Source organism: Malania oleifera, chromosome 4 (genome assembly GCF_029873635.1).
Source record: "Malania oleifera isolate guangnan ecotype guangnan chromosome 4, ASM2987363v1, whole genome shotgun sequence".
In the NCBI taxonomy this organism is placed as follows: Eukaryota; Viridiplantae; Streptophyta; class Magnoliopsida; order Santalales; family Ximeniaceae; genus Malania; species Malania oleifera.
Genome location: NC_080420.1, coordinates 110,632,567 through 110,657,346, shown reverse-complemented (window position 1 = coordinate 110,657,346; position 24,780 = coordinate 110,632,567). Strand labels below are relative to the sequence as shown.

The window sequence follows — 24,780 nt, the reverse complement described above, 5'->3', positions numbered from 1 at the left end:
TCATGTGACCTGCCATGGCTACTGCATTATTGGCAAGAAATCTGCTTTCTGGTGGCCCACTTAGATGCCTTTCATATCAACAGGAGGAGAGCTGCACATAGGAGTTGTCTATTCAATTCCTGTCAGTCACTAGGACGTTCCCCCCCCCCCCCCCCCTCTCATTAATCCAGTTTCTAAGTATCACAAACCATGCTACCCCCTAATAAAATTCCTTAAAAGGGTTCTATCCCCCCACAAGGTCCCTACCCATTTCCTCAAAGCCCCCAGTGCAAACTCAGCCTGCAGGTTTTGAACTTGTTGGTAGATTTTGCAGCTTTAGAAGATGGTAATGGCGTGTGATACATGGTTCATGATTTTGGAACTAGTGGGTGCACATGCTTCGAGTGCTTTGGCATGGTTCACAAAAATCTGCATTAAAAATTTGGCAGCAGCTATGAAACCCCATGAACCAAGATACCAGAAACTAATTAAACTGCCACTTACTACGGGGTATACTGAGAGTGAAATGCGGTGGGGATAGGATAATGAAATAAGAATATGTCCTCTTATGCAGGATAGCTTGACTGTGTTTACAAAAGGAGTATGTGCATATCTCCATTTCAAGCCACAACAAGTATATCTCGACAACGGAACATTGTACAGATCTTAGACCTTACCCTTGGGTTTTCCTGAGCCTTGAAATCATCATGCGATACCAAATTAGAATTCCCAGGGCACCAGCTCTAAGCTAAAGTAGTGGTCCGCCCAACCCATCATCTCAAATGTCAAATTTTGTAGGAGCCGTGAATAGCAGTAACAAGTACTCGAATTTAATTAACCGGGTAGCAGCAGAGGTGTAATGACATATGATTGCCTTTAAAATCTAAAATTACATGCAATTTTTGATCTTATGATTGCCCTTTGGGCATATAATTTTAGGATTGTGAATTTCATCTGGTGGGCATTTGGATAAATCTCGATACAAAGTTGTACAGAAATTCATCTAAATTTGCACAATTTCAAGTTCAGAATTGTAAATCTGCATTCCTCAAGAGCAAGGATAGTGTTTTTTGTTTCATTTGAAAGCCGCTCAGTACATGATAAATGTGTGTGTATAAAGAGTTTGAAAGATCCTTAAATCAGCTGAGTGTATCTAATTTGAATTTGAACTATTGTAGAGAGAGCTGTATGGGATTCTAGACCATGACAATTTGGGCCATGGTCTTGCCCTGCCTTCAAAGTAACTTCTATGTGATTTAACCAAAAGAGTAGAAAATTAAAAGGAATTAAAGCTTATCTAAAACCATTGAATCCCATGGATTAAATCATCAATCAACCTCCAAGCTGGAGTCCTAGGAAAGAATCCTACCTCTATTAGGATGGAGAATTCGTGATGTGATTATCGGAAGGACTGCCACGCGTTAAGTTGCTTACGGATTTGAACCCAAAAAGTAATTAAATAAATAAATAAATCTAAATCATGCTAAAATTCTCACGCAATACCGTATCAAATCAAAATCCTTTTTAGTTGGTGCCTCCCAAGTTTCAAACTTGGTGGCCTGGAGCCTAACCACATTCCCCTAAGAACCCTAATGAACCAAATGCATTTCCCCCTTTCTATGTCATGATTTCTTATTTGAAAGAAAATGCAAATATATAATACAAGACATGAATGTACATTCCATGATGTATCCAAAACGTGACACCTGTGCAGCCCCTGCATATGAAAAAATCTATGCAACAATCAAAGTTTCCACCCAGTACACATTTCAACATCAAATAATAAACAAAAGAAAAATATAGTGACTAAGCTTAGACCCTGCTGGAAAGAATAAAGCCAAAAACAAAGGATGTAGGGCACATCGTGTGGTCAATTGTTCCTCTCCAGTTACTTGTAGCCAATCCAATCAATCAATCTGTCAACCAACCAAATAACACCAACACCACAAAGGGAAGGGCAGCAGCAGCAATTTGATAGGAATCTTCTTTTCAAGATTAAAAGCAAACATGAATGAAAGGTGAAGGGATAAAGGTCAAAAAGAAAGGTAGAAATGGATATGCTCTTCCAACAAAATGAAGTCCCATATCTTATTTTACTAATTTTATCTTTGGAAAAAAGGGATGTAAATTGTTCACTCTACTATACATCTTCTTTATGATTTTGCTTTCAATTCGAAGACAATCTACAAAAGTAAAATCTCCAAAATATTTATGAAACACATTTTAGAAAGAAACTTCTTGGTCTCTTTGGCGTAAATTTCGAAAATGACTGATATTTAGGAACGAATTATTGGCCAGCTAAATGAGTTTTACCTAATAGACCAGATTTATAATATATATATATATATATATATATATATATATATAATTGGATAAAATTTGACAATGAGATTCATGCACTATTTCCCCTAAGATGTGCTCAAACTTTCCTAACCTTTGGAAGAATTTGACAAGAATCAAACAACTTAAATTATTGAACTAATTTGTTGGGCATCCAAGTACTTTCCATCCTATGAAGTGCCTCCATTTTTACAATGTGATGGGTAGGGTAAGCCCATGGCACGCAGAGGAGAGAATTCATTGGTGCAAAGCCAACCACAAAATTTTCATGCTTCCACATAATGTTGTTCGGGTTAAGATTACTAGGTTGACACATTGGAGTGGAAAAACAGAAAGTCTACAGAAGAAAATAAATTAAATAATGAGAGAGAGAGAGAGAGAGAGAGAGAGAGAGAGAGATTGAGCAATAATTACTGAAAGAAAAAGATGGGAAGGTGAAGCGTATATGGCATCAGATTTTGGATCTTGTGAGGCGCCTTTTTTTTTTTTCTATAAATTAACTAGAGCATTTATGATGGCTTGATGGGTTGAGAGGAAAGCAAACGGACAGGGAGAGGAGATTAAGATGCTAAGAAGGTGACTTTTATGTACTGTAACATTCATTATTCAACCTATCCCAAGAGCAGGAATCTTTTTTCTTGGTTTTCCTCAGAGACTACTAAAGTCATCAGAACTCTTTCTGGGTTTTGAGCTTCTCTATGAAGGGAAGGGAATGCGAACTGAATCTATGAGATCTACTGAAAGTTGAGGAAAAATTTCCAAAAAGCTACTATGGATACTATGGTTCAGTTACAGAGGCAGTTGGTTGACTACACAGCCTCCTTGTTTCAGGAGGTCAGTATTTCTAAATTAAAGCATCTCACAATGCACTTGAAAGTGAAAAACATGACAAACCCCTGATGGGTTTCCTTTCTTTTTGCTTCAGACATGCTATATTTTTTGCTTTCCATTGTACTTTGATCTGTGTTTGTGTGTGTGTGTTTTTTTTTTTTTTTTTTTCCGGGGTTGGCTTGTGATGGTGGAATCTTGTTTGTGAGAAGGGATTTTTGAATGATCAGTTTACCCAACTTCAGCAACTGCAAGATGAGACCAACCCAGATTTTGTGTCTGAAGTGGTGTCTCTCTTCTTTGAAGATTCTGAGAGGCTTCTTAATGAATTGGCCAGAGCTCTGTAAGGACTCAAACTACATCCCTTTGTTTTTCTTTGGAACTAATATTCTACTGTTATGAATTGAATTTGCAATGGGTTTGTCTTCTGGGCATGTTTTTCTTTTGGCGATGACTGAAGATACCAAGAAATTCCCACTTTCTCAACGTACTTGGGTTGTTTGGTTACTTTTATTTATTTATTTTTTATAGAGATCAGGAGAGTGTAGACTTCAGAAGGTTGGATTCCCATGTTCACCAGCTGAAGGGCAGCAGCTCCAGGCATGAACTTGTTTCCTCTGTTTACTTAATGGGGTTTTGTTTGTTCATATTGAAGCCATTCCTCATCAAAAGAATCCATTATTCTGTTTTTTTTTTTCCTACTTAAACAAGCTTAGGTTCAGTCTATCCGCAGCAATAATGTTTTTATGAAGCTGGAGAATCCTTTTCTTTTTTAACTCGTCATTCACTTGCTCCTGCAGCGATCTGATAGTCATTAATTGATGAATGACAGCACATGTACCACTACAGTTATTGCTGGGTTGAAGCCAAAATTGTCTTAATGTTTTCATTTTTCCGGGAAATTCTTTCCCTTGCAATTGATTGATGGGTTCATTCTGAGAAATGCGTTTCAAGTCCAGTTCTGAATGTATTTTAATAACATGGATTTAACTGACAAAAGGTGGGATTTTAATAGATCTTGATTATATTTAATGAGAAGGATTTATCCCCGCTTCAATGTTAATGTTTCTGGATCTTACATTCATGTTCCTTTTGTTTCTTGGTGCATAACCCATGAAAGTAAGGCTTCTTCATCTTCTTGTTCTGTTGAAACAACAGCATTGGCGCAGAAAGAGTTCAGAATGTCTGCATTTCCTTCCGCAACTGCTGCGATGAGCAGAATATTGAAGGGTGAATTTCCACACAATTTACTATATCCTCTCTGCACACTTTCTTCATCTATGTTTCATTTCTTTTACTGTCTTCTTGGCAATGAAAGAAAACTTTGATGGTCACAAGGGAAGAAATGGCTTTGATTGGTTTAGGTGTCTGAGATGTCTGCAGCAAGTAAAACAAGAGTATGCCCTTGTAAAGAGTAAGCTGGAAAGTCTCTTGAAGGTGAGTTACGCAGAAGCATTCTTCCTGGATCTTGAATTTGCTTGAGAGCAATATTTCCTTTCGTATATTTTTGTTTTGAATGGCTCTTTGATCTTTCTCTGCATTTGTTTTGTCAATAGCTTGAGCAGCAGCTTTCGGCTGCTGGTGGGTCTATTCCCATATAGTCAGATGCAGCAAAGCTATCTTTTGTGGACAAAGACAAGAAGGCAAATTGGGATTCTGGTACTGTAGAAAAGTATGGCCTCTCTCTCTCTCTCTCTCTCTCTCTCTCTCTCTCTCTCTCTCTCTCTCTCTCTCTCTCTCTCTCTGGGTTTGTGTGTTGTGGGGACTGGGGAATGTTTTAATGAGTAGGATGGGGGTTTTGACAGCCCTGGGCTTGTAGTATATCTGATGTATTGAGCAATGATGGTGAATGTGAATAAACATTTTCCACCCCTTTTCTTGGCACTGTTCCAATTTCTTTTTCTCCAAATTTGTGAGAGCTGAATCTGATGGGAAGTCCACTCTGCGTAAGTCTTTGTATTTTAGACAGTTTTAAACTGTACCAGTATTAAATAATAAGAAGATTGGATGAATTATTGTCTCAGAGTGTTAAAGGTATTAAGTTATTAACCCCAGCATGGTTGACCCTATTCTAGAGGTCTGTGGGAGTAAAGATAAGAGAAAACTCATTAGTTTACTGACCAAAGTAGTTAGTGAAAACAAACACAGCTTCACAAAAGACTGCATTGCAAAACCTTAAAATGTCAACCACCCTTCTAAACAATTAAAATAATCTCGAGAAAAAAAATTTAAGTTGTAAATGACTTAAAATGATTATTGCATAAACATAATAAAATTTAGATCATTTCTTTTCTCTTGAAAAAAAAAAAAACTCAAATGTGAAGTGCCAAAAGCAAACCAACGCGTGGATAAGGCCAATCCCATTGTAGGGCACACTTGGGGGTTGAGACTTTTCATGAATATTTTATTCATCTCATAATTACTCTCAAATCACACACATTATGAGGGTTTCAAGATTATCATAAAATTAATACTAATTATGAGAGCACACACTAGTGGACAAAGAGAATTAATAGGAGGCTAAATGAGGTAGAAGACCTCAAGGCTAAGAAATTAGCTGTCAAAAAAATACTTGCAAAGACAAGTAGGGTTTCAGTAAGAGATGGATCTGTAGGAGCAGGACCATCAGGTTATCGGGAAACAGTGCAAGTAAGTTTTTCAAAAGTTTCATCTTGGGATGTAAAGTACAACCCCTAAGAATGGAACTGCATAAGAAGGATTTCTAGAAAATTTAGAAATTATGTAGATAGGTATAAATTGTGTAAGTTATAAAATTTTGAAAACATTTTTTCCTATATCTTAGACATTTCATAATTTTTAAACCTTTATATAGCTATATATAGTTCAAAAATGAAAAAAAAAACTTTAAAAATATAGGAAAATTCAACATTTAAGTTTTAACTATAGAGTTATGATTAAACTACTAAAATTTTAGCAACATTTTATCATAAATATCATACATTTAATGATTTTCTTATCTAAAAAATCGTATACAGTTCTGGACAATTATTAGGGTAAAGGACGTTGATATTCCTTGATATTTGGTAAAAAAAAATACATACCTCCTTTGAGATTTCAAAAATCTTAAGAGACTTTTCTCGAGGTTTTACGACTCTCATAAACATTCCTTGACATTTGGTTTTTGAGACACTTATTGTGATGCCCCAAACCTGCCAAGTGGGACCCGGGTGTCACGTGTTCCAATCACCTGTATCTGATACCATAATTAACATACACGCAGCGGAATATAAATAAATAACCTTAAATAAAATACTAGAGTTCTATATAACAACCCAAAAACGAACACTACAACATCTAATTATTCGTATCCACAATCAGTATTTAAAACATAATCAAGTACAAATATATCTTTATATATACCAGTATTTCACAATACCCCAAAAAGAAGCTACCAAAAACAGTCTCAGCTCAGGCCTTCAAGCCCGATCTACAGAAGAACTTGAAAAGTTGTTAATCTACTAGGGTGAGACACTTCTCAATAACGGTGCAATAAGTTATAACAGTGTGTAACAAATAAGTTTTAATATTTATATATCAAAATAAATTGCTTCTCATATAATATCAATAACTAAGAAAATGTATCATTAATAATATCACTAACATATGATATCATACACACATCCAATATGCACAAGTACATAATTTTTATGCAGACGAAAGTCTCCGAGGATAGGGAAGATTACTCGTCCATACTAGTAACTTCCCTATGCTCTGGTACCAAAAACTACCTACCAGAGCACTCACCTTACTCAGTAAGCCCTCATGTGAAGAATTATCTCATTGCCAGTATACACATCTTTATTATTTTAAAGGCAAAGGTTTTCGGGGATTGAGATGATTACCCATCCATACAAGTAGCATTTCTTTGTACTGATAAAAAAAAAATTACCTATTAGAGCACTCGCCTGTCTCAGCAAGCCCCTGACGGTATGTTTACCTCGCCGTATACACATACATGCATTCACAATATGCTATTCCATTATTATTATGCTATAATTAAATTTACATGCACACAACACATCCACATAGGAATCATACATTTCATATTTCATCTTCCAATGTCTTCAGTACATGGTCCACACAGAGCAACTACGTACATATCAGTACGTGACTCACACAGGTACCTGCGTACTCCTTATCTGCACGTGGCCCACACATGCACCACTTCCACACAGGGTACAAAACATGGTCCACACAGACACTATCATCCACACAGGATACATAATATGACCCACACAAGCGCCATCATTCACATAGGATATAACGTGGCCCACACAGGTACCATTTCGGCTTCCGCAGCACATGGTCTACACAGACACCACTATTCACCAGTATCAAATTCCCATGACCTACCCACAGTACATCAGTAGAACAAGCTCATCGACCTGACAATGTCCTACCCCATATAAATGACAATATGACAAGCTCCTTAACTTGCCAACGTCATATCATGATTTATATTTAGGCAATATAATAATCTCTTCATGCCAACGTTATATTGAGATGCATACGAATAACTACACCGGTTAATTTACATAGACGCATCAATGCATTTCCACATAGGAGTCCAACAAATCAATACATTCTCACACAGTACCCCAACAGATCAATACATTTGCACACATGAGTCAAATATAACAATTCATTCATCATGCCATAATTATTACAAACATCTCCATATGCAAACCCAAATACCACAATAATTCATATTCAATTTATTAGGAGAAATTGTTCTCATGTCACACGAATTTAATATCATATGCAATTATCCCAAATATAAACCTTAAACAAAATCATCATTTTCCAGTATTCAGGCTGTTCTAAAAATCATATAGATAAATAATAAATTTCATATGTTCATAAATAATCAGTTCACCTTAATAAAATACTGATATAATTTTGATCCCCCTTACCTGATCTCCCGAACCACGTCTGTAGGGTTCCCAAAATTATACCCGTGACACTCACTCGAACCTTGATTCAATCAAATCAACCCAAATAAAGTACTATTTTAATATTTCCTAATCTAAAATAATTAAAACAATTAATTTCTAAATAACCCCTTTATCATAGTTTTAGAGTTATGCATACAACGACCCCACGAGAAATCAGCTTTTTTAAACTTGTAGAGAATCATCCCTAAATTCTTGTGGTGGTGTCTCATTGTCAATTTGGCTTAAAATTTAAGAAAAATTGAGGTAAGAGCGAGAATTTGCCTTACCTTAAGAGATATGCCTACGTTACTCCCACGACAAATCCACTTCAGTAGAAATGTCGATGGCGAAGAATGGGGTCTAATAGTATTTTCGGATTTTCAATTAGGCGAGAACCCGCCGCAAAATCGCAGAGAAAGGAGGTGATATGAGGAGAGACGTGAGTGAGCGTGAGAGTTTTTATATTTTTATATTTTTTATTCTTCTCTGTTCTACCCAGGAGCTTCACGAAGCTTAACCATTAAGCTTCTTTATTTATTTATTTATTTTTTATCTTCCGTTATCCATTATTTTATACTTATATATAATAATAATAATAATAATAATAATAATAATAATAATAATAATAATAATAATAATTTATCCTTATATGTATTTAAGCATATATATATATATATATATATATATATATATATATACATATATTGTTGACTCTATGAGTCCAATTCGATTTTGATAATGACAAATCACTTGGTATTTGATCTGTACATTGAGATTGTGAACATGAACTATATTAAGCATGCACGAAAATATAACATGGAAGCCATGGAGATTAAAGCATACAACTTGGCACAATCCATGGAATTAAAAGAGTTGGAGAATCAATATGTAAGCGGCTAGTTCAAGAACATCATGGGAATGGGTACTTAGAACCAATGTATTTACATTTCATATGATTTAATTTGAGGCTCAAATCATAACCTAGAATGCCTTTAGAACTCATGCATTTCATGAACACCATTAGGGGACATTCATGGATTTAGATATATTTTAAAATCCTCGAAAAATATTTTTATAAAAAAGTCAAGAAAGAAAGCAAAACAAATTTTCAAAACTAAAAGAAAAAATTGAGGAAATGAGCTGTTTAGAAGACTAAACTCAACGTTCAGTCGCCTGAAGTCGCAACTTCAGAAGACTGAAGTTAACCTCAGTCGTCTGAAGAATTTCTTCAGAAGACCGAAGATTAAGTTTAGTCACTTGAAGATTTTCAGGTGAAACAAAGAACCTGACAGAAGCACATCAGAAGATTGAACTCAGACTTCAGTCGTCTAAACCCGACACTTCAGTTGTCTGAGCCCCAACCTCAGTCGTCTGACCCTGTGTTAAGGTTATTTTTTCGAAGCTTAAAAGGAATTTCAGTCGTATGGACCTTTGACTTCAGCCGTCTGAACTTGTGGGAAAGTTTAAAAATCTAATTTTTAATGAAAGAACACGAGAGCTATTTCTTTGATCCAACTGTTAGGATTTATTTTTAAGGGTAAGACACTTATATATTGAACATCTAAACCCTAGTGCTAAAGCTAAGACATTTGAAAGAAAAGAGAACAAACCTTTGGCATTCGCTTGAGGAGATTGCACGTTTAGCTCAACTTTGAACACACTACTCAAATTTTACATTGGGATTTCAAAGTTCCTATGTTGAATCTGAGCTAAGGCTACTTCGTTTTTTAAAAGACAATCCAGCAATCATCATGTAATCCTTTTTGGAATTGAGGTTTGGTAAATAAATCTGCACATTAATATTTATTTTCATAAGAGTTCTTCATATATATTGATTTGCTTGTTGATATATATACATCTTTCAAAGAACTTTTCATCTCAAAAGTAGTTATTGAACATAAGCTGAGTGATTGATCTTGAGTGTATTTATTTATAGATTATTTAAATAAGATCACTACTCAAAAAAGTTTTTTTCCATAGGTTAACCAGTTTTTGATTCAAGTGTGTATTCAGGCTCTATATTTTAGATATCTTAAAACCACTTGATTAACTATCCTTAGTGTTCATAAATGTTTATTTTATTGAGGGATATTTTCTGAAAATATTATATTCAGTTTGTGATCTTTGGAAATCATATATATATATATATATATATATATATATATATATATATATTGGCGTATTACAAAGATCATTGTGTGATTGAATATTTGAAAGAAAGTTGTTGATTTTGATTGATCTAATATTCAAGACAAAGTTTTTGAATAAGTTTACATTAGATATATTTGTGTATTTTCGTAAAGTGAACTAGAACCCTAATATTCTCCAAAACTTTTACATAAATCATTACTTGAGAGATTTAATAAAAGGGAAATCGGTTGAAGCATCTTCATTCATTAATGATTGTATCGTTACATACATTCTGAGTTTCAAGTTCATCATATGATTATGTGTTAGGAATTTCAATTGTACTCACTAGTTTTGTTAGAAGTAACATTGAGTGTTTTGCAGATTTCATATTTTATTGTAATCAAGGTTCAGGTTGTGAATTGAGTTTGAGGAGAGAGTTGTATCTCTTGTAAGCAGTGGATTATGAGGAAGTTGTACCTCTTGTGAGCAGTGGAGGTAAGGGAAATTCTGTCCCAATTTAAGGAGTAGGGATTATAGTGGAATCCTTGAATGGGTTGCTCAAGACAAGGATGTAGGCCGGGTTGGCTAAACCTCGTAAAATCGCGTTTGCATTCTCTCTTCCCTTCACACTGCATTTCATTACTCGTATTTCGCGTGTGTATGATTGAATAACCTCACACGAACTTGACAAGTAATTCGTTAAATTTGGAAAGAGGGACTAAAAGGTAAATAGGCTTTAAAGAATTTTTAAATACCCAATTCACCCCCCTCTTAGGATTACACCTAAATCAACATATATATATATATATATATATATATATATACATATGTATATATACACACACACACATAACCCAAAGATTTCTTAATTTAATTAGTTTCTTTAATAATGTTTAATTAATTAATTAATTAATAATTAATATTTATTTATTTATTTTATTATTATTTTTTTCGAGCTTATTACATTCTCCCCTTCTTAAAATAATTTCGTCCTCGAAATTCGCTAATCAATCCTTCTACAAAACTCTAAAATTACTTAATCATCATTATACCACAAATTCAATATACTCCACAATTCTAAGTAAACATATGAATCTAAAATCAATTTTAATATAAAATTATATCTACTCCTACACCACGAGTAGTATCCTTATCAACCGGAACCATGGTATACACACACGCCGGACCACCACGAGGCAGTGGCTCATTCCTCAAAAAATAGTTTTTTTAATATAAAAAACTATTGAGGACGGTTCTCTCATTTATTTGTTGCTTTATATTGATGACTTGCTAATTGCTGTGAAGGTTATAATTGAGTTAAATTAGTTAATGACTTTGTTGAATAAATAGTTTGACATGAAAGAGTTGGGTGCAGCCAATAAAATTCTTGGGAGGGAGGTTCGCAGGGACAGAACTGCAGGGAGATTGTGGTTATCTCAAGGCAGTTATGTGGAGGAGTTGGAAAGATTTAGCATGACCAATGCAACACCAACAAGTACATCGTTAGAAAATCATTTTTAATTGTCAACCACTCAATGCCCAAGGATGGATGATGATATCTGTGATACGTCAAAGGCCCCCTATGCTAATGCAGTGGGGTGTTTAATGCATGTTATGGTGTCACGGTTCGACTATTTTCACACCCTTGTGAAGGGTTGTGCGGCACTAGCTAAAACACTCTTGTTTAACTAGTCAGCCTATCGTTTACCAACATTCATCCACGAAACACTTTCATTAGCATTCAATCAAATGGTAGCGAAAACAGTAAGCATTCATGGAAGTCGTGGCAAGCAAGCAGTAAACATTAAAGCAAACGTAATTCATTAACAACACCTCTGTTGACATTGTGTACTTAGCGAGGGAGGCAAGTAGGCTAAGCACGTTGACAATAGCTAGCGAGTTTTATAATGACTGATGAACACTCACCCTCCCCTAAAGAGCTTTCTGGGCTATTCTCACTCTGGCACTAGGAAACATCAAAGTGACCGAGGAGTCATACTGCCTTATTTGGATTATAATGAAATAAATACTAGAAAATAATCCTACATTAGTACTTACATGATGGAAACCCATCCCAAACACAGGAGGCAAGTGGTCACAAGCAAGCATAATGCCCTGAACAAGCTTAGCTCGTGACATTCTCCCTCACTTATGCGGTCAATGTTCTCGTAGACTTTGACGGTAGGTACACTTCAAGTTGGTCCACAAACGGTTGAATATCTTCCATAGAAATCCAGCTGATTTCTTTGTCATCAAGGTATTTCCACTTCACTAGGAACTTTTGCCGCTTCTTCCTTAAGGATATGAACTTTTTGTCTGCAAGGATCTCTTTAACTTCACATCTATCAGGTTGCACTGTCTTTTATTCTGTTCTGTTGAATTGACTTCTGCTTAGGTCATTGGTGTTGGCATTGAACGGCTTAAGGTAGCTGACATGAAACTGTGGTCTTCTCCTCTAATCTAACAACTTCTTCATCTTCTTAGAAGCTTTCTCCAAATAGGCTTGGGAAAACTCTGCATTTGATCTCCATTCTCTGGTGAAGATGTATGCCCTTGGAATCTTTCGTTTGTACGACTTGCCCATTGTGTGAGGTAACAACAGCAGTTGGCCTATAACAAGCTCAAAAGTGCTCTTGTTGGTTGTTGAGCTGCTTTGGGAATTGCCATAGAATGGAGCCACATCAAGTAGTTGCACACCATTCTTCTGGTTGTCATTGACAAAATGGCACAAGTACTCATCTAGTAGCCATCTGAATCTCTTCATCTGTCTGTTCGTCTATCGGTGATAACTTGAAGAGATGTCAATATGTGACCTGAATATCTTGAAAAGTTCTATCAAGAAGTTGCTAGTGAACATTAAATCTCGATCACAAATAATAACTTGGGGAACACCCCGATGTTTCACAACAGTCACAAGGAACAATTGTGTCGTCTCCTCTGCCAAACAGTACTTTGGTGTGGCCCTGAAAGTATTATACTTCTTTCGCTCCCCCTTGTCTTGTTGGCAAGTGAGACAAGTTTTGGTATAATTAACCACATTATCCTTCATGTGCGGCCAACAATACCTCCCCAGTAGTCCTGTCATTGGAGTCATTCTCTGCGAATACCCCTCAACGAACTTCCTGCGATATCTAGTAAGGCCAAGAAAAGAATGCAACTCATTCACTATCGTGGGGATCTTCCGTTCTTGAATTATACCTACCTCCTCCATACCCCTCCGGATACGACCTTGTTCAACCACATGACCAAGGAATTTGTTGCTTTACTAAACGAAAGAAAAATTCTCATTCTTCACATCCAGATTGTTTCCCTTTAGCCCATCGAACACCTTCCATAAATGCTCTTCATGTTTCCTCTGAAACAACACCGATGCTCCCAACAGTGTTTTGGAAGGGCGAACACATCCCGCTTCCACTTCATTAAGCTGTTTCCCCAACTCTACTATCTCAAGAGGCACAATCTGACATGGCCCTTTAGCAGGTGGTTTCACTCATGATAACAACTCGATCTTTTGCTCCACAGTCTGTTGTGAAGGCAAATTTTGAGGCAGCTTATCCAGCAACACCTCCTTGTACTCATCCAACACCGCTTGGATGGTCATACGCTCAATTTCTTGGCCTACTTCTTTGTCTAATACCATTGTGGCTAGACGTGTTTGCTCACCCTGACCCAATCCCTCATTGAGTTGTATGGCTGAAAGGGACTTCCTGTCGTCTCCTTTCATTGCAACGACTTGCACCATGCACGAGTGATCTCCCATTAGACACAGAGGACCAGCCGAAGGCATCAGCACTGCCCTCGTACCCCTTAGGAACTCTATTCCTAGAATGACTGGAAAGTTATCCAATGGCACCGCTGTGAAATTCACATGACCTTCCCACTATCCAAGTTTTACAGTCACTTGCTTGGCTACTCCTAGAGTAGGCTGGGCTACAGAGTTAACTGCTTTCATGTGTCATATATCCTTATCGAAGGATAAGTTGAGTCTCCATGCTTCCAACTGCAAAAAAAAATTATGAGTAGCCCCCGTATCCACCATAGCGCGGGTACTCTTCCCATTTATCCTCAAGTCCACAAATATTAACCCTTTTGCTCGTGTAACTTTCGATGCTTTTGCCTACTTTTCCAATGTGCTCACCAGCCACACTGAGCCCACCCTTGGGGCATGATCCTCCTCCTCCTCACTTTCCACCCCTTTTCCTGAAGTAGAAGTTTGTAAGGAATTGAGTAATCCCTTGTGTTGACACTCACTAACTTTGTGAGATTCCCCACACAAGTAGCATGGAATTTTACTCTTCCTTTTTCCATTGGGTGTGTTGAACCTTTGAGACAACGAAACTTTCTTTGAGGTTGATGATTTAGATTCGGCTCCCCCACTCTTGGGTTTGCCTTTCTTGAAAGACTTTCCACTGTTTCCCTCTCCACCAAACCGTTTGGACGAAACGGTATCATCACCAGCATAGTCAGTCAAGCATTTTGCAGTCGCTTATGCAATTGGCAAGTATTGAACCCTTTGCCTATGAAGTTCAGTTCTTGCCCACGGTTTCATCCTCTCTATAAAATAGAACAACTTGTCCTTCTCCGACATATCCTGAATATCCAATATCAAAGTAGAACATTGTTTCACATATTCCCTGATTGACCTCGTATGTTTGAGATCTCTCAGTTTTCTCTTTGCATTATACTCAACATTCTCAGGAAAGAATTGGGCCTTGAGCTCTCTCTTCAAGTCTGCCCAACTATCAATTACACAGCTTCCATTTTTAATGTCATTGTACTTAGCACGCCACCACAATTTGGCGTCACCAACCAAGTACATGATAGCAGTATCCACTTTCACCTATTCTGAGGCCAGCCTCACAATGTGAAAATATTGTTCCATATCAAACAATAAGTTCTCTAACTCCTTGGCATCACGGGAACCCCCATACATCCTGGGTTTTGGTACCTTAGTCTTGTTAACTCCCGGAGTGTTGGAGTTTCTCATAACAAGAACCATCAGATTCACCTTTGCATCTAGATCAGCCATCCGAGACTGCAAAATTTCAACTGTGTGGCAAAAGTCCTCTCACATGTCGCCTATCAAACCTGCTTGATGCTTTTGTGATCCTATCACTTCATCAACAAGTTCTCTCATCTCGGCCACCTCTGCTGCCATAGTGTTGGTTGTTGTCTCAACCTGTGCTTCCAACACGCTGATCCTTTCAGCATTGTTTGGTGCCATGGTCACTTATCAAGGCATTCCAAATCCAACAGTGAAGGCAATCGAATTCATGGTCCGACTATTTTCACACCCTTGTGAAGGGTCGTGCGGGCGCTAGCTAAGGCACTCTTGTTTAATTAGCTAGCCTATCGTTTACCAACATTCATCCACGAAACACTTTCATTAGCATTCAATGAAATGGCAACAGAAACAATAAGCATTCATGGAATCCGCGGCAAGCAAGCAGTAAACATTGAAGCAAACGTAATTCATTAACAACACCTCCGTTGACACTGTGTATTTAGCGAGGGAGGCAAGTAGGCTAAGCACATTGACAATAGCTAGTGAGTTTTACAATGAATGATGAACACTCACCATTCCCTAAAGAGCTTTCTGGGCTATTCTCACTTTGGCACTAGGAAACATCAAAGTGACCGAGTCATACTGCCTTATTTGACTTACAATGAAATAAATATTAAAAAATAACCCTACACTAGTACTTACATGATGGAAACCCATCCCAAACACACGAGCCAAGCGGTCACAGACAAGGATAATGCCCTGAACAAGCTTAGCTCGTGACACTATGGTATGTACAAGGCCATACGTGACACAAGCTATTAGTGTGGTAAGTTTCTTTAAAATCTAGGTCGACGGCATTGGGATACCGTCAAATGGATTTTCAGATACTTACGAGGTACTTCTCACTATGGCATCATATTTAGTTGGTAACAGAGTGATCTGTTAGTTGTAGAATTAATATGTTAATGCATATTATGCAGGGGATCTAGATGATAGGAGGTCTATAATAGGGTATGTGTTTACCTTTGTGGGAGGACATATTTGTTAGAGGTCCATGATACTATCTCTGGTTGCATTATCAACAACTAAGTCGGAGTATATGGTAGTAGCCGAAAATGCCAAGGAAGCATTACGACTTACTGGTTTAGTCAAGGAGCTGAGTATACAACAAAGTGGAGTTCAGTTGCGTTGTGACAGTCAAAATTCCATCTATTTGGCGAAGAACCAAGTGTATCATGCACGAACCAAACATATAGATATTAGGTTCCATAGGATCCGAAGGTTGGTTTCTTCAAGTGAACTTGTGCTTGAGAAAGTTCACATTTTTGAGAATGCAACAAATATCTTAACAAAGTCAGTTACCAAGGATATGTTCAAGCATTGCTTGGACTTGCTGAATGTCTCCAGTTACTAGACAGGAGGCGGTCCCAACCTATTCTCCCAGGTTGAGCAGCGGATTTATGTTTTCGATTTTCTCATAAAGGGTGTATATTCACCAAAGTGGATATTATTGTAATATATGGCTCATATGTTGAGTGGGATACATATGCAAAGAGAAAACATAGTAGAAAACAATAGATACTGGTTTGCAGGAGTAAACGTTGATAGTTTCCCTAAATCATTGACAGTTTTGCCAAGTGCAAAGAAATAGTCAATTGTTTTTGGTGCTATTGCATCGACTATTTGGTCTGAGATTCAAACCATCAATGGTATGTCTGAAACCATTGACAATTTGGCTCGATTACTTATCGTTTGTTTTCAAATTTTGAATTAGGAAGTTGGATAGGTTGGATTTTAGAGGGAAAACATCCGGGAAAGTTATATATACATGTTGTATGATGTAACTCAGTGTCTTTGGACACAGGATAGTAAAAAATTCATTGTCATTTGCTCTTGTGGATGCAGGCATTGCTGAACCAAATAATTCTTCGTGTCATTGTTTATTGCTTTCATTATAATTTGCATGATTGTTTTTTTTGGATATTTCACTACTAAGTGCTGCATTGTGAGATATTTTTTTCCCCTGCGCATTGATTTGCACAATAATAATTAATTCTTGGTTGCCATTTTTTGTGCTAGTTAAAGAATTACTCCAAATTACTATAACAAAAGTTCATGTTCGATGAATTATATTTTAGAATCTCACATCAAAGGGGAGTTAAAAAGATTCACAAGTGAGGGGGAGTTCATTGGAACTTCACTCGTGAGAGTTTCCTTACATCGTAAAATCAAGTGCAAGATGGGTAACTCTTATACATGGCTGAGTCCAGTACCTAATAATTTAAACTTTTGGGTCAAGTTTGTTAGCCCTGATAGCTACACTATCTTGATTTATATGTTTTTATGATATTAATCTATTTGTTGTTCCTAGTATTTTCCATCCCTGCAGATCTTATCTAGTACAGGTACAAAGTGTCGGATACACGGAGGCACCAAATCAGAAGCAAAGATTGGACTGAGTAGACATCAAATAGGAAAGATCGGAAGGACGCTGACTCAGAAGCACCAAAGCACATCCTGAAGTTTTTATTATGTATAAATTAATTGTAATAAGGGTTGTGTGAGTGAGTGCGTATTGTAACTCTTGCGGTGTGTGTCTTGCATGATTTCTGAGTAAGAGTTGAGTTATTACATAAGCATACTAGGACACATGAGCATATAAGATCTGCACAAAAGTAACAAACTCACGATTCATAGTTTTCTATGTTAAAACAAGAGTTTGTCAAATGAATCCTAAAACAAAAATATGTTTTCAAAGGGACGAGTTTTTAACATCCTAGTTTTAAGAACATTTTTATACTTAATCCCGATTGTGTTAAAACAAGTTTTATGTCCTAAAGGTTCAAAGAAAGTCAAGTATATTTATAAAAGGACATACTAAGCATATAAGATATCAAAATGGGTTTTCAAACATGTTTTATTAATTAAGAAATCTTATATTCAAAAGAAAACTCATTTGGACAAGTTTTAATCTTCATTAGACTTAATATATTTCATATACTTTTGTCCAAGAATGTTTTAAGTCATTAAAACGATTTTTGATAAGGAATAAAAAAAAAAAACAATCGTCACTACCGTAGTGCAGCATTGAATCCTGAATATCTTTCGGTATTTTGGGCATAACTTTTGCTAAAAAAATCCAAATGGGACGATCTTAGTGTCCTTGTAAATCTACGACAAAATTCCATAACTTTCATATTGATGACATTTTCTAATTCAGGGACCTCGTTGATGAACACAGGGGATTCGTCGATGAGGTGCAGTATATGATCAGTTGACGAGTGCAGGGGCCTCGTCAACGAGTCCAACGGGCAGAATGACACTAACAGGCGGAAAATGGCTAGTTTACCAAATAAAATTCCCCCCCCCCCCCCAACGGTAGTTAACTGCTCCTAAGGCTCTTGAGTTATAAATACAAGCTATTAGACTTGTATTAACATGGTTTTGAAGGCTTTTGATCATTTTTAGTAAAAAAATATCTTTTTACACCAAAACTTAAGCACCTAGCACTTCGCATAGTTGTTCTTCATTTACAAGTACTCGTTCTCTCTTACTCTTTAATTGTGTTTGATTCATTACTTGAGAGTTAGTGTGAGGTTTGGTTTGTATTTAATATTTGATCATTTGAGGAGCATCATATTATATTTCCATCATCTTCTTATAAGGTTCTTTGTGGACCATTTGGTGAAGATTTTTTGTGAACCAAAGAGGCTTTTGGTGAGCGGGTAGGGATTTGTTTCTAAGTTGTAAGGCTTCGAAGGAGATTGTATAGTGAAATCCTTAAGTTGGTCTCAAGACGTAGATGTAGGCTTGGTGTCAAACCACGTAAAAATACCAGTGTTGATTTTCTCTCCCTATACTCTTTATTATTTGTCTTGTGTATGATTTAAATTTCATATATTGTGATATAATTGCTTGCATCTTGTCAAGTGTTTTATTTTGTAGAAAAAATTTGTAATTCCGCAAAAGAGTCCATTCATCTTCCCTCTGGATTATATACTCTCGGGCTGGAATAACTAACAAAGTTGACCTATGTCATATATATATATTATCAAGCCCTTGTGAGGATTCTATGATTATAACTGACCATTGGTAGCCAAATTATTGTGAGAAGAGAAGTGCACGTGAATTAGCACAAGCATATGTTTGTGCACTTTGGGGACATTCCAGAAATTAGAACCTGGGATTTCCATGTTGCAAGTTTTTTTTCTCTAATTATTACTAGGAAGTATAATAAGTAATAAGGGATGAGAGATAAGCTACTTATTGCTATGTATCTCTAATAGACTAATAAAAAATTTACCATGTGAAATGATGTTAAGAATTAATTATTTTGTTCTAAGCCTTGAGTTGTGTGTGTGCGTGCGCGCGCATGAGAGAGAGAGAGAGAGAGAGAGTGTGTGTGTGTTATGATAACAACCGCTACATTTGGCTAGCAATTATATTACATACAAGGAAATAGAACCCATTGAAGCCTTCATTATCTCCACCGATGTAAAACTACATAAATATATTGACATATATATATATATATATTATTGATATAAAAGTAAAAGAATTACTAAATAATTATTTAACAACTAATATAATAATTTTTAGCATTTATATAAATATTTAATCCATTTATTGTTAGCTGTTAGAGAATTATGATTCCATTACTATTTGTCAAATTTTGATTCCATTATTTTTTGCAAATATAGAAATATAATAAAATCACTAGTTACGTTTATGCAAATTTTTATTAAGTGTAATTCAATCAGGCGCATTAGTTACAAAAGTGAAACATAAAATCATTAGAGGATTTCAAAGGCATCTCTTTGTCACTCTCCCTCTGAACAAATTACTACAAGAAGAGAATCACACTCTATATAATATGAGTGCATGCTTGTTCCTCTAGGGGACATATCCTGACAATCAAAGCTTTAGATTTTCATATTTTAAGTTCAAGTTCATCATTTGGAGATGTAGGAATCGAAAAAATGAGTAGGTACATTTTATGTGGTGTGTCTAATGATCCTATAAACAAATAAAAAAGAAATGACAATGGATTCGTCGCACTAAATGGGCCAAATAATTAATTACTTAAAATATTTAAAGGGCACATCCTCCCATAAGATTAGGAACATGCCATCAACAGTAAGATGTTTAAGTTAATAACTCCAAATATTACTATATCATCTTGCAAATAGTGGATAAAAAAATCTTATATGGAGGAACTATCACTTGTACGTATTTCTCGCTAAATTATCATGATCCCAGAGGTCGCTGTGCGTGTATGCATGTGAGGGAGAGATAGAGAAGGAGATTATGATAAGAATTATCGCAAATTTGGCAAGCAATTATGTACTTATATATATAACTTTCCTAAGTGATCTTTTACATTTTTGCTGAAAACTAACCTCACATGTCTATGTGTCAAACTAAGAGTTGTCCAAAACTACAACTCAAATTGCTGAATTATGCACTAATATTTTCTTAATATTCTATGCAAAGTACTAGAATGGCCAAGTGCTAGCAGGGCATTAATTTTAATTTAGGCAACAACCAAGAAAATTACTTCATGAAACAGATGTCATAATGTCTCATTTGAAAAGGATTATCTAATAGTTTTTAATTAAATAAGAAAATTTGGTATTTATGGCCATAAACGGATATTTTTAGTTTTAGCAAACACAAATTCCTTTGTATACCATAAATGTCTCATTCAAATTTAAAATCAATTGAATGATATCTTCTTCCTCCAACTCTATATAAGGGTGTTGTGTGGATGTTGTTCTGCACTACATTCTCGGAGTTTGTATTGTTTCAACCAAGATTAGGAGATGGGTAGCATTGGTATAATTCATGTTATTTGCTCTTCTTTTCTCTCATACCTAACTTTATCGAATCTCAAGTATTATTTCAGGTACAGTTATAAACACATTAGTTGGTCTTTATATTTTGTTGGTAATTCGTCATAGTCTATGGACGATTTAACACATTAATACTTTTTGGTATATATATGTGTTAGGAACCTGTGAGCACCCAGATCAAAGTGACACCAAAATTTTAACGTGGTTTGGTCAATAACAACTTACGTCCATGGAGCACACACCAAATATTCACTATCACTGGAAAAATTACAACTCTCACACACTCTCTCTCTCTCTCTCTCTCTCTCTCTCTCTCTCTCTCTCTTCCTCCCTTCTTCCTCTCTGCTCTCTCTGAGCTTCTCTGTGCTCTCTCTGCACAGCATTTTACTTCTTCCACAGCCCTCTTTTTATAGGCTTGGAATTTAAATCATATTTGAGATAAAATGTAGTAACCGGAAAAAAAAATATAATAATAATAAAATAATAAAATAAAATAAATTAATTAAATTAATAAGTAAAATGAACAGTATGATAAGGAACAAATATATACGTGTGTGTGTGTGTGTGTGTGTGTATATAAAAGGTATGAAAGCTTCTTAAAGAAGCTTTACTTTACTTTACTTTACTTAAGGTTTATTATATATATATATATATATATATATATTATTAAATTAACACAAGCTTCTTTAAGAAGCTTTGAAGGTAAAATCCAAATTTAATTGAATTTTTGGTGGATGTGAGTTCATTCTCTCTCTCTCTCTCTCTCTCTCTCTCTCTCTCTCTCTCTCTCTCCTATGACTCTCTCTCTTCGATTCCGGGTTAGTTTTACGCCGGATCGACAAACCGAAACCACCACGACGCTCCTGGCGAAGTTCTCTACAAGTCTGCCGGAACGGATCGTCAGGAAAACAAAGTTGGATTTCATCCCAAATCCAAGGTAAGGCTTTATATTCAATATTTGGATTTTTGACAGTTGAAGAAAGTAATATACGCGTAAAAATACTGAACTTTAATATTGGAAATTTTCAGTTCCAGGGTATTGATTGGGAACGTTGGGAATCATCCCTAAGTTGAGGTAAGACTTTTTAAGTCGAATTTGACTTAGTGGTAGTTATAGAAAATATTGTACGTACGAAAATACTAAACTTTAATTCTGCGAGTTTTCATTTTCAGGGTATTGAGTTGAGAACCTTGTGGGTACGGGAAAGATTTTCTTAGAGGCTTTGCAGGAATCAGGTAAGGGGATAAACTAAGTTAGTTTTGTTTTGAGAAAATGTATGTATGTATATATAGCATCTGGTTTCAGGAAAAATAAATATATTTATATATATGATTTATATTTGAAAAATACTGTTTAAATGATGATATGTTGAATACGTAGAAAATTTGTTTAGTGTGGCATGAGTATAAAAATGTTGTGAAATACTGTTTCTTTTTTAATGGGGACGATATGGATTTCTATGATGGAAAACCGGCATACGGGCCGAGATATTTCTATATGTATATGTGATTTGCCGGCATATGGGCCGTGCTATGTGGATGAGATTTACCGGCGTACGGGCCGTGCTATGTGATTTGCCAGCGTACGGGCTGTGCTATGTGATTTGCCGGCGTACGGGCCGTGCTATGTGGTTTGCCAGCGTACGGGCTGTGCTATGTGATTTGCCAGCGTATGGGCCGTGCTATATTAAAATGTGTAATACCGGCGTACGGGCCGATGATTTTCATGATGCACGTATATATGTAAAATGATATGATTGATGTGAAAATAAATGATATGAGATATTTATGTATCACGGTTTTAGTATATGTATATGATATCAGAACCTGGTTGGCTTGGTCTAGGCTAGCACTTGTACGGTACCGTTGCTATGTGTCCATGGTCTTCGTGATCATGATATCTGTGTTAACGCCGCTGTACGGAATGGTGTGAGATTGGATGGTCGATGTGGTTATTTTCAAGAAGTGTGCTGTTATCGCCCCTAGTGTACGGACCAGTCTGGGTAGACCCATCGGACCTACAGACTACTGTTTGACTTGGCAATGGTCGGTCAACCATTGTCAGGTCCCGCCTTCGGGCCACACAACCCAGTCATGTGGGGGTAATACATGACAACAGCCAGCTAACCTACCAGGATTGTTTTATGTTATTATTAGTGTATGAGATGAAATATGTTTATGAAAATGCAGTATATTCTGCTATGTGTTGATATGCATATGTTTTCCCATATTTGATAAACAGTATTGAATATGTTATGTATGGTATATGTAGAACACAGAATACTCATGTTGCCACACACTGGTATTAGTTTATTTCCCTTACTGAGAGGTGTCTCACCCCTAAATCTTATACATTTTTCAGGAGCCCCTAATAGGAGAGCGGGAAAAGCCCCGCTGATCTAGATCAGTTGTTTGTCCTCTTTAGAAGGGTAAGTTTTTGGTAGGGACAGTTAGGTTTTGTGGGGATTGTCCCTAGATTTCATTTTTGAGATGTATATACTGTGAGATAGTAATTGTAGTGACTCTGGTATGTGTTATGCACATTATGATGAGATGTATATGATTTTGTACTTTCTGCTGCGTAGGCTTCTGCTGTATGTTTTGTTATATCCCTGGTGCCCACGGGCCCAGGTGGATTGTGACCTGCTGAGCTGGGATGTATAATGTGATGATAATTTATTTATAAAAAAAAAAATATGTGAAAAAGGAGCAGGTCGTTACAGTTGGTATCAGAGCCTAGGTTGCTAGGTTCTGTAGACTTTAGAGTGCAGCAGGAACAATACCAGAGTTTAGGAAATGATTTGAGGTTTTGTTCTACAGTCTAGAAGCAGGACTTCCGTGGTAGTTTCTGTATTTTTCCTGGGGTGACGATTTCAGAAAAACTATAGTAAGCTATTATCGCGTTGTGTTCCTAGAATGTAGGACTGGGGATTAACAATGAGTTAGAAATGTTGAGATGAGTGGTGAGGATAGGTGGGTAAATTATGAGGATAGGATTACTGAATTGCAACTGCTATTTTCCAGGATGGATCCAGAAGGAAATAGTGCCCATGCGAGTGGCAGTGATGGAGCAGGACCATCAGGTACAGCTAGGACCGACTCTGATGCGGTATTACGTAGCGTGGCTCAGCAGGTTTTGGCTGAGATTGCTAGGAGCTCGAGGGAGCAGAGTGGTCCATCTACAGGCCATGGGTGCACTATAGAGAAATTTACAAAGATGAATCCTCCGGCGTTCACAGGTGGAGTTGATCCAGTAGCCGCTGAGAACTGGATGCAACAGATTGAGAAAATCTTGGCTGTGCTGCAATGTACTGAGGAACAAAGGCTCCTCTTTGCCACCTATAAATTGATAGGAGAGGCTGAGAGGTGGTGGACTGCGGTGAGACTATTAGAGCAGTAGAGGGTGACTCCAATAGCTATGACATGGGACCGGTTTAAAGATTTTTTCTTTGACAGATATTTTCCAGCTACTGTGAGGGAGGCTAACGTAGAAGAGTTCCTGAGTCTGAAGCAGGGACAGCTATCCGTCCAGCAGTATGCAGCACGTTTTATCGAGCTCTCTCGATTCGCCCCATACATTGTTCCTGATGAGGTGAAGAAGGCGAGGCAGTTTGAGAGAGGCTTGAGGCGGAGTATATTTAGGCAGGTGGTGGTGCTACGGATCCAGGACTTCGTTGAGTTGGTCGACAGG

The 24,780-nt window shown here is 36.7% G+C and overlaps 1 protein-coding gene across 3 annotated transcripts; it reads left to right on the top strand.

The window, feature by feature from the left end:
• The first annotated feature begins 2,720 nt into the window (after positions 1 to 2,720).
• LOC131152918 (histidine-containing phosphotransfer protein 1-like) lies at positions 2,721 to 17,680 on the top strand. Of its 3 annotated transcripts, XR_009136120.1 has the most exons (7): positions 2,829 to 3,153; positions 3,360 to 3,490; positions 3,679 to 3,747; positions 4,306 to 4,377; positions 4,512 to 4,584; positions 4,704 to 4,819; positions 17,643 to 17,680. XR_009136120.1 is itself a non-coding variant. In XM_058104872.1 (6 exons), the coding sequence occupies exons 1-6, from the start codon at positions 3,091 to 3,093 to the stop codon at positions 4,746 to 4,748; spliced, it is 453 nt and encodes a 150-aa protein (XP_057960855.1). In that variant the 5' UTR covers positions 2,721 to 3,090; the 3' UTR covers positions 4,749 to 5,159. The 3 variants fall into 3 exon arrangements, 2 of the variants coding, with proteins under 2 accessions (XP_057960855.1, XP_057960856.1); XM_058104872.1 differs by lacking the exon at positions 17,643 to 17,680 and having other exon boundaries at positions 2,721 to 3,153; positions 4,704 to 5,159; XM_058104873.1 differs by lacking the exons at positions 3,679 to 3,747; positions 17,643 to 17,680 and having other exon boundaries at positions 4,704 to 5,159.
• Positions 17,681 to 24,780: the final 7,100 nt, after the last annotated feature.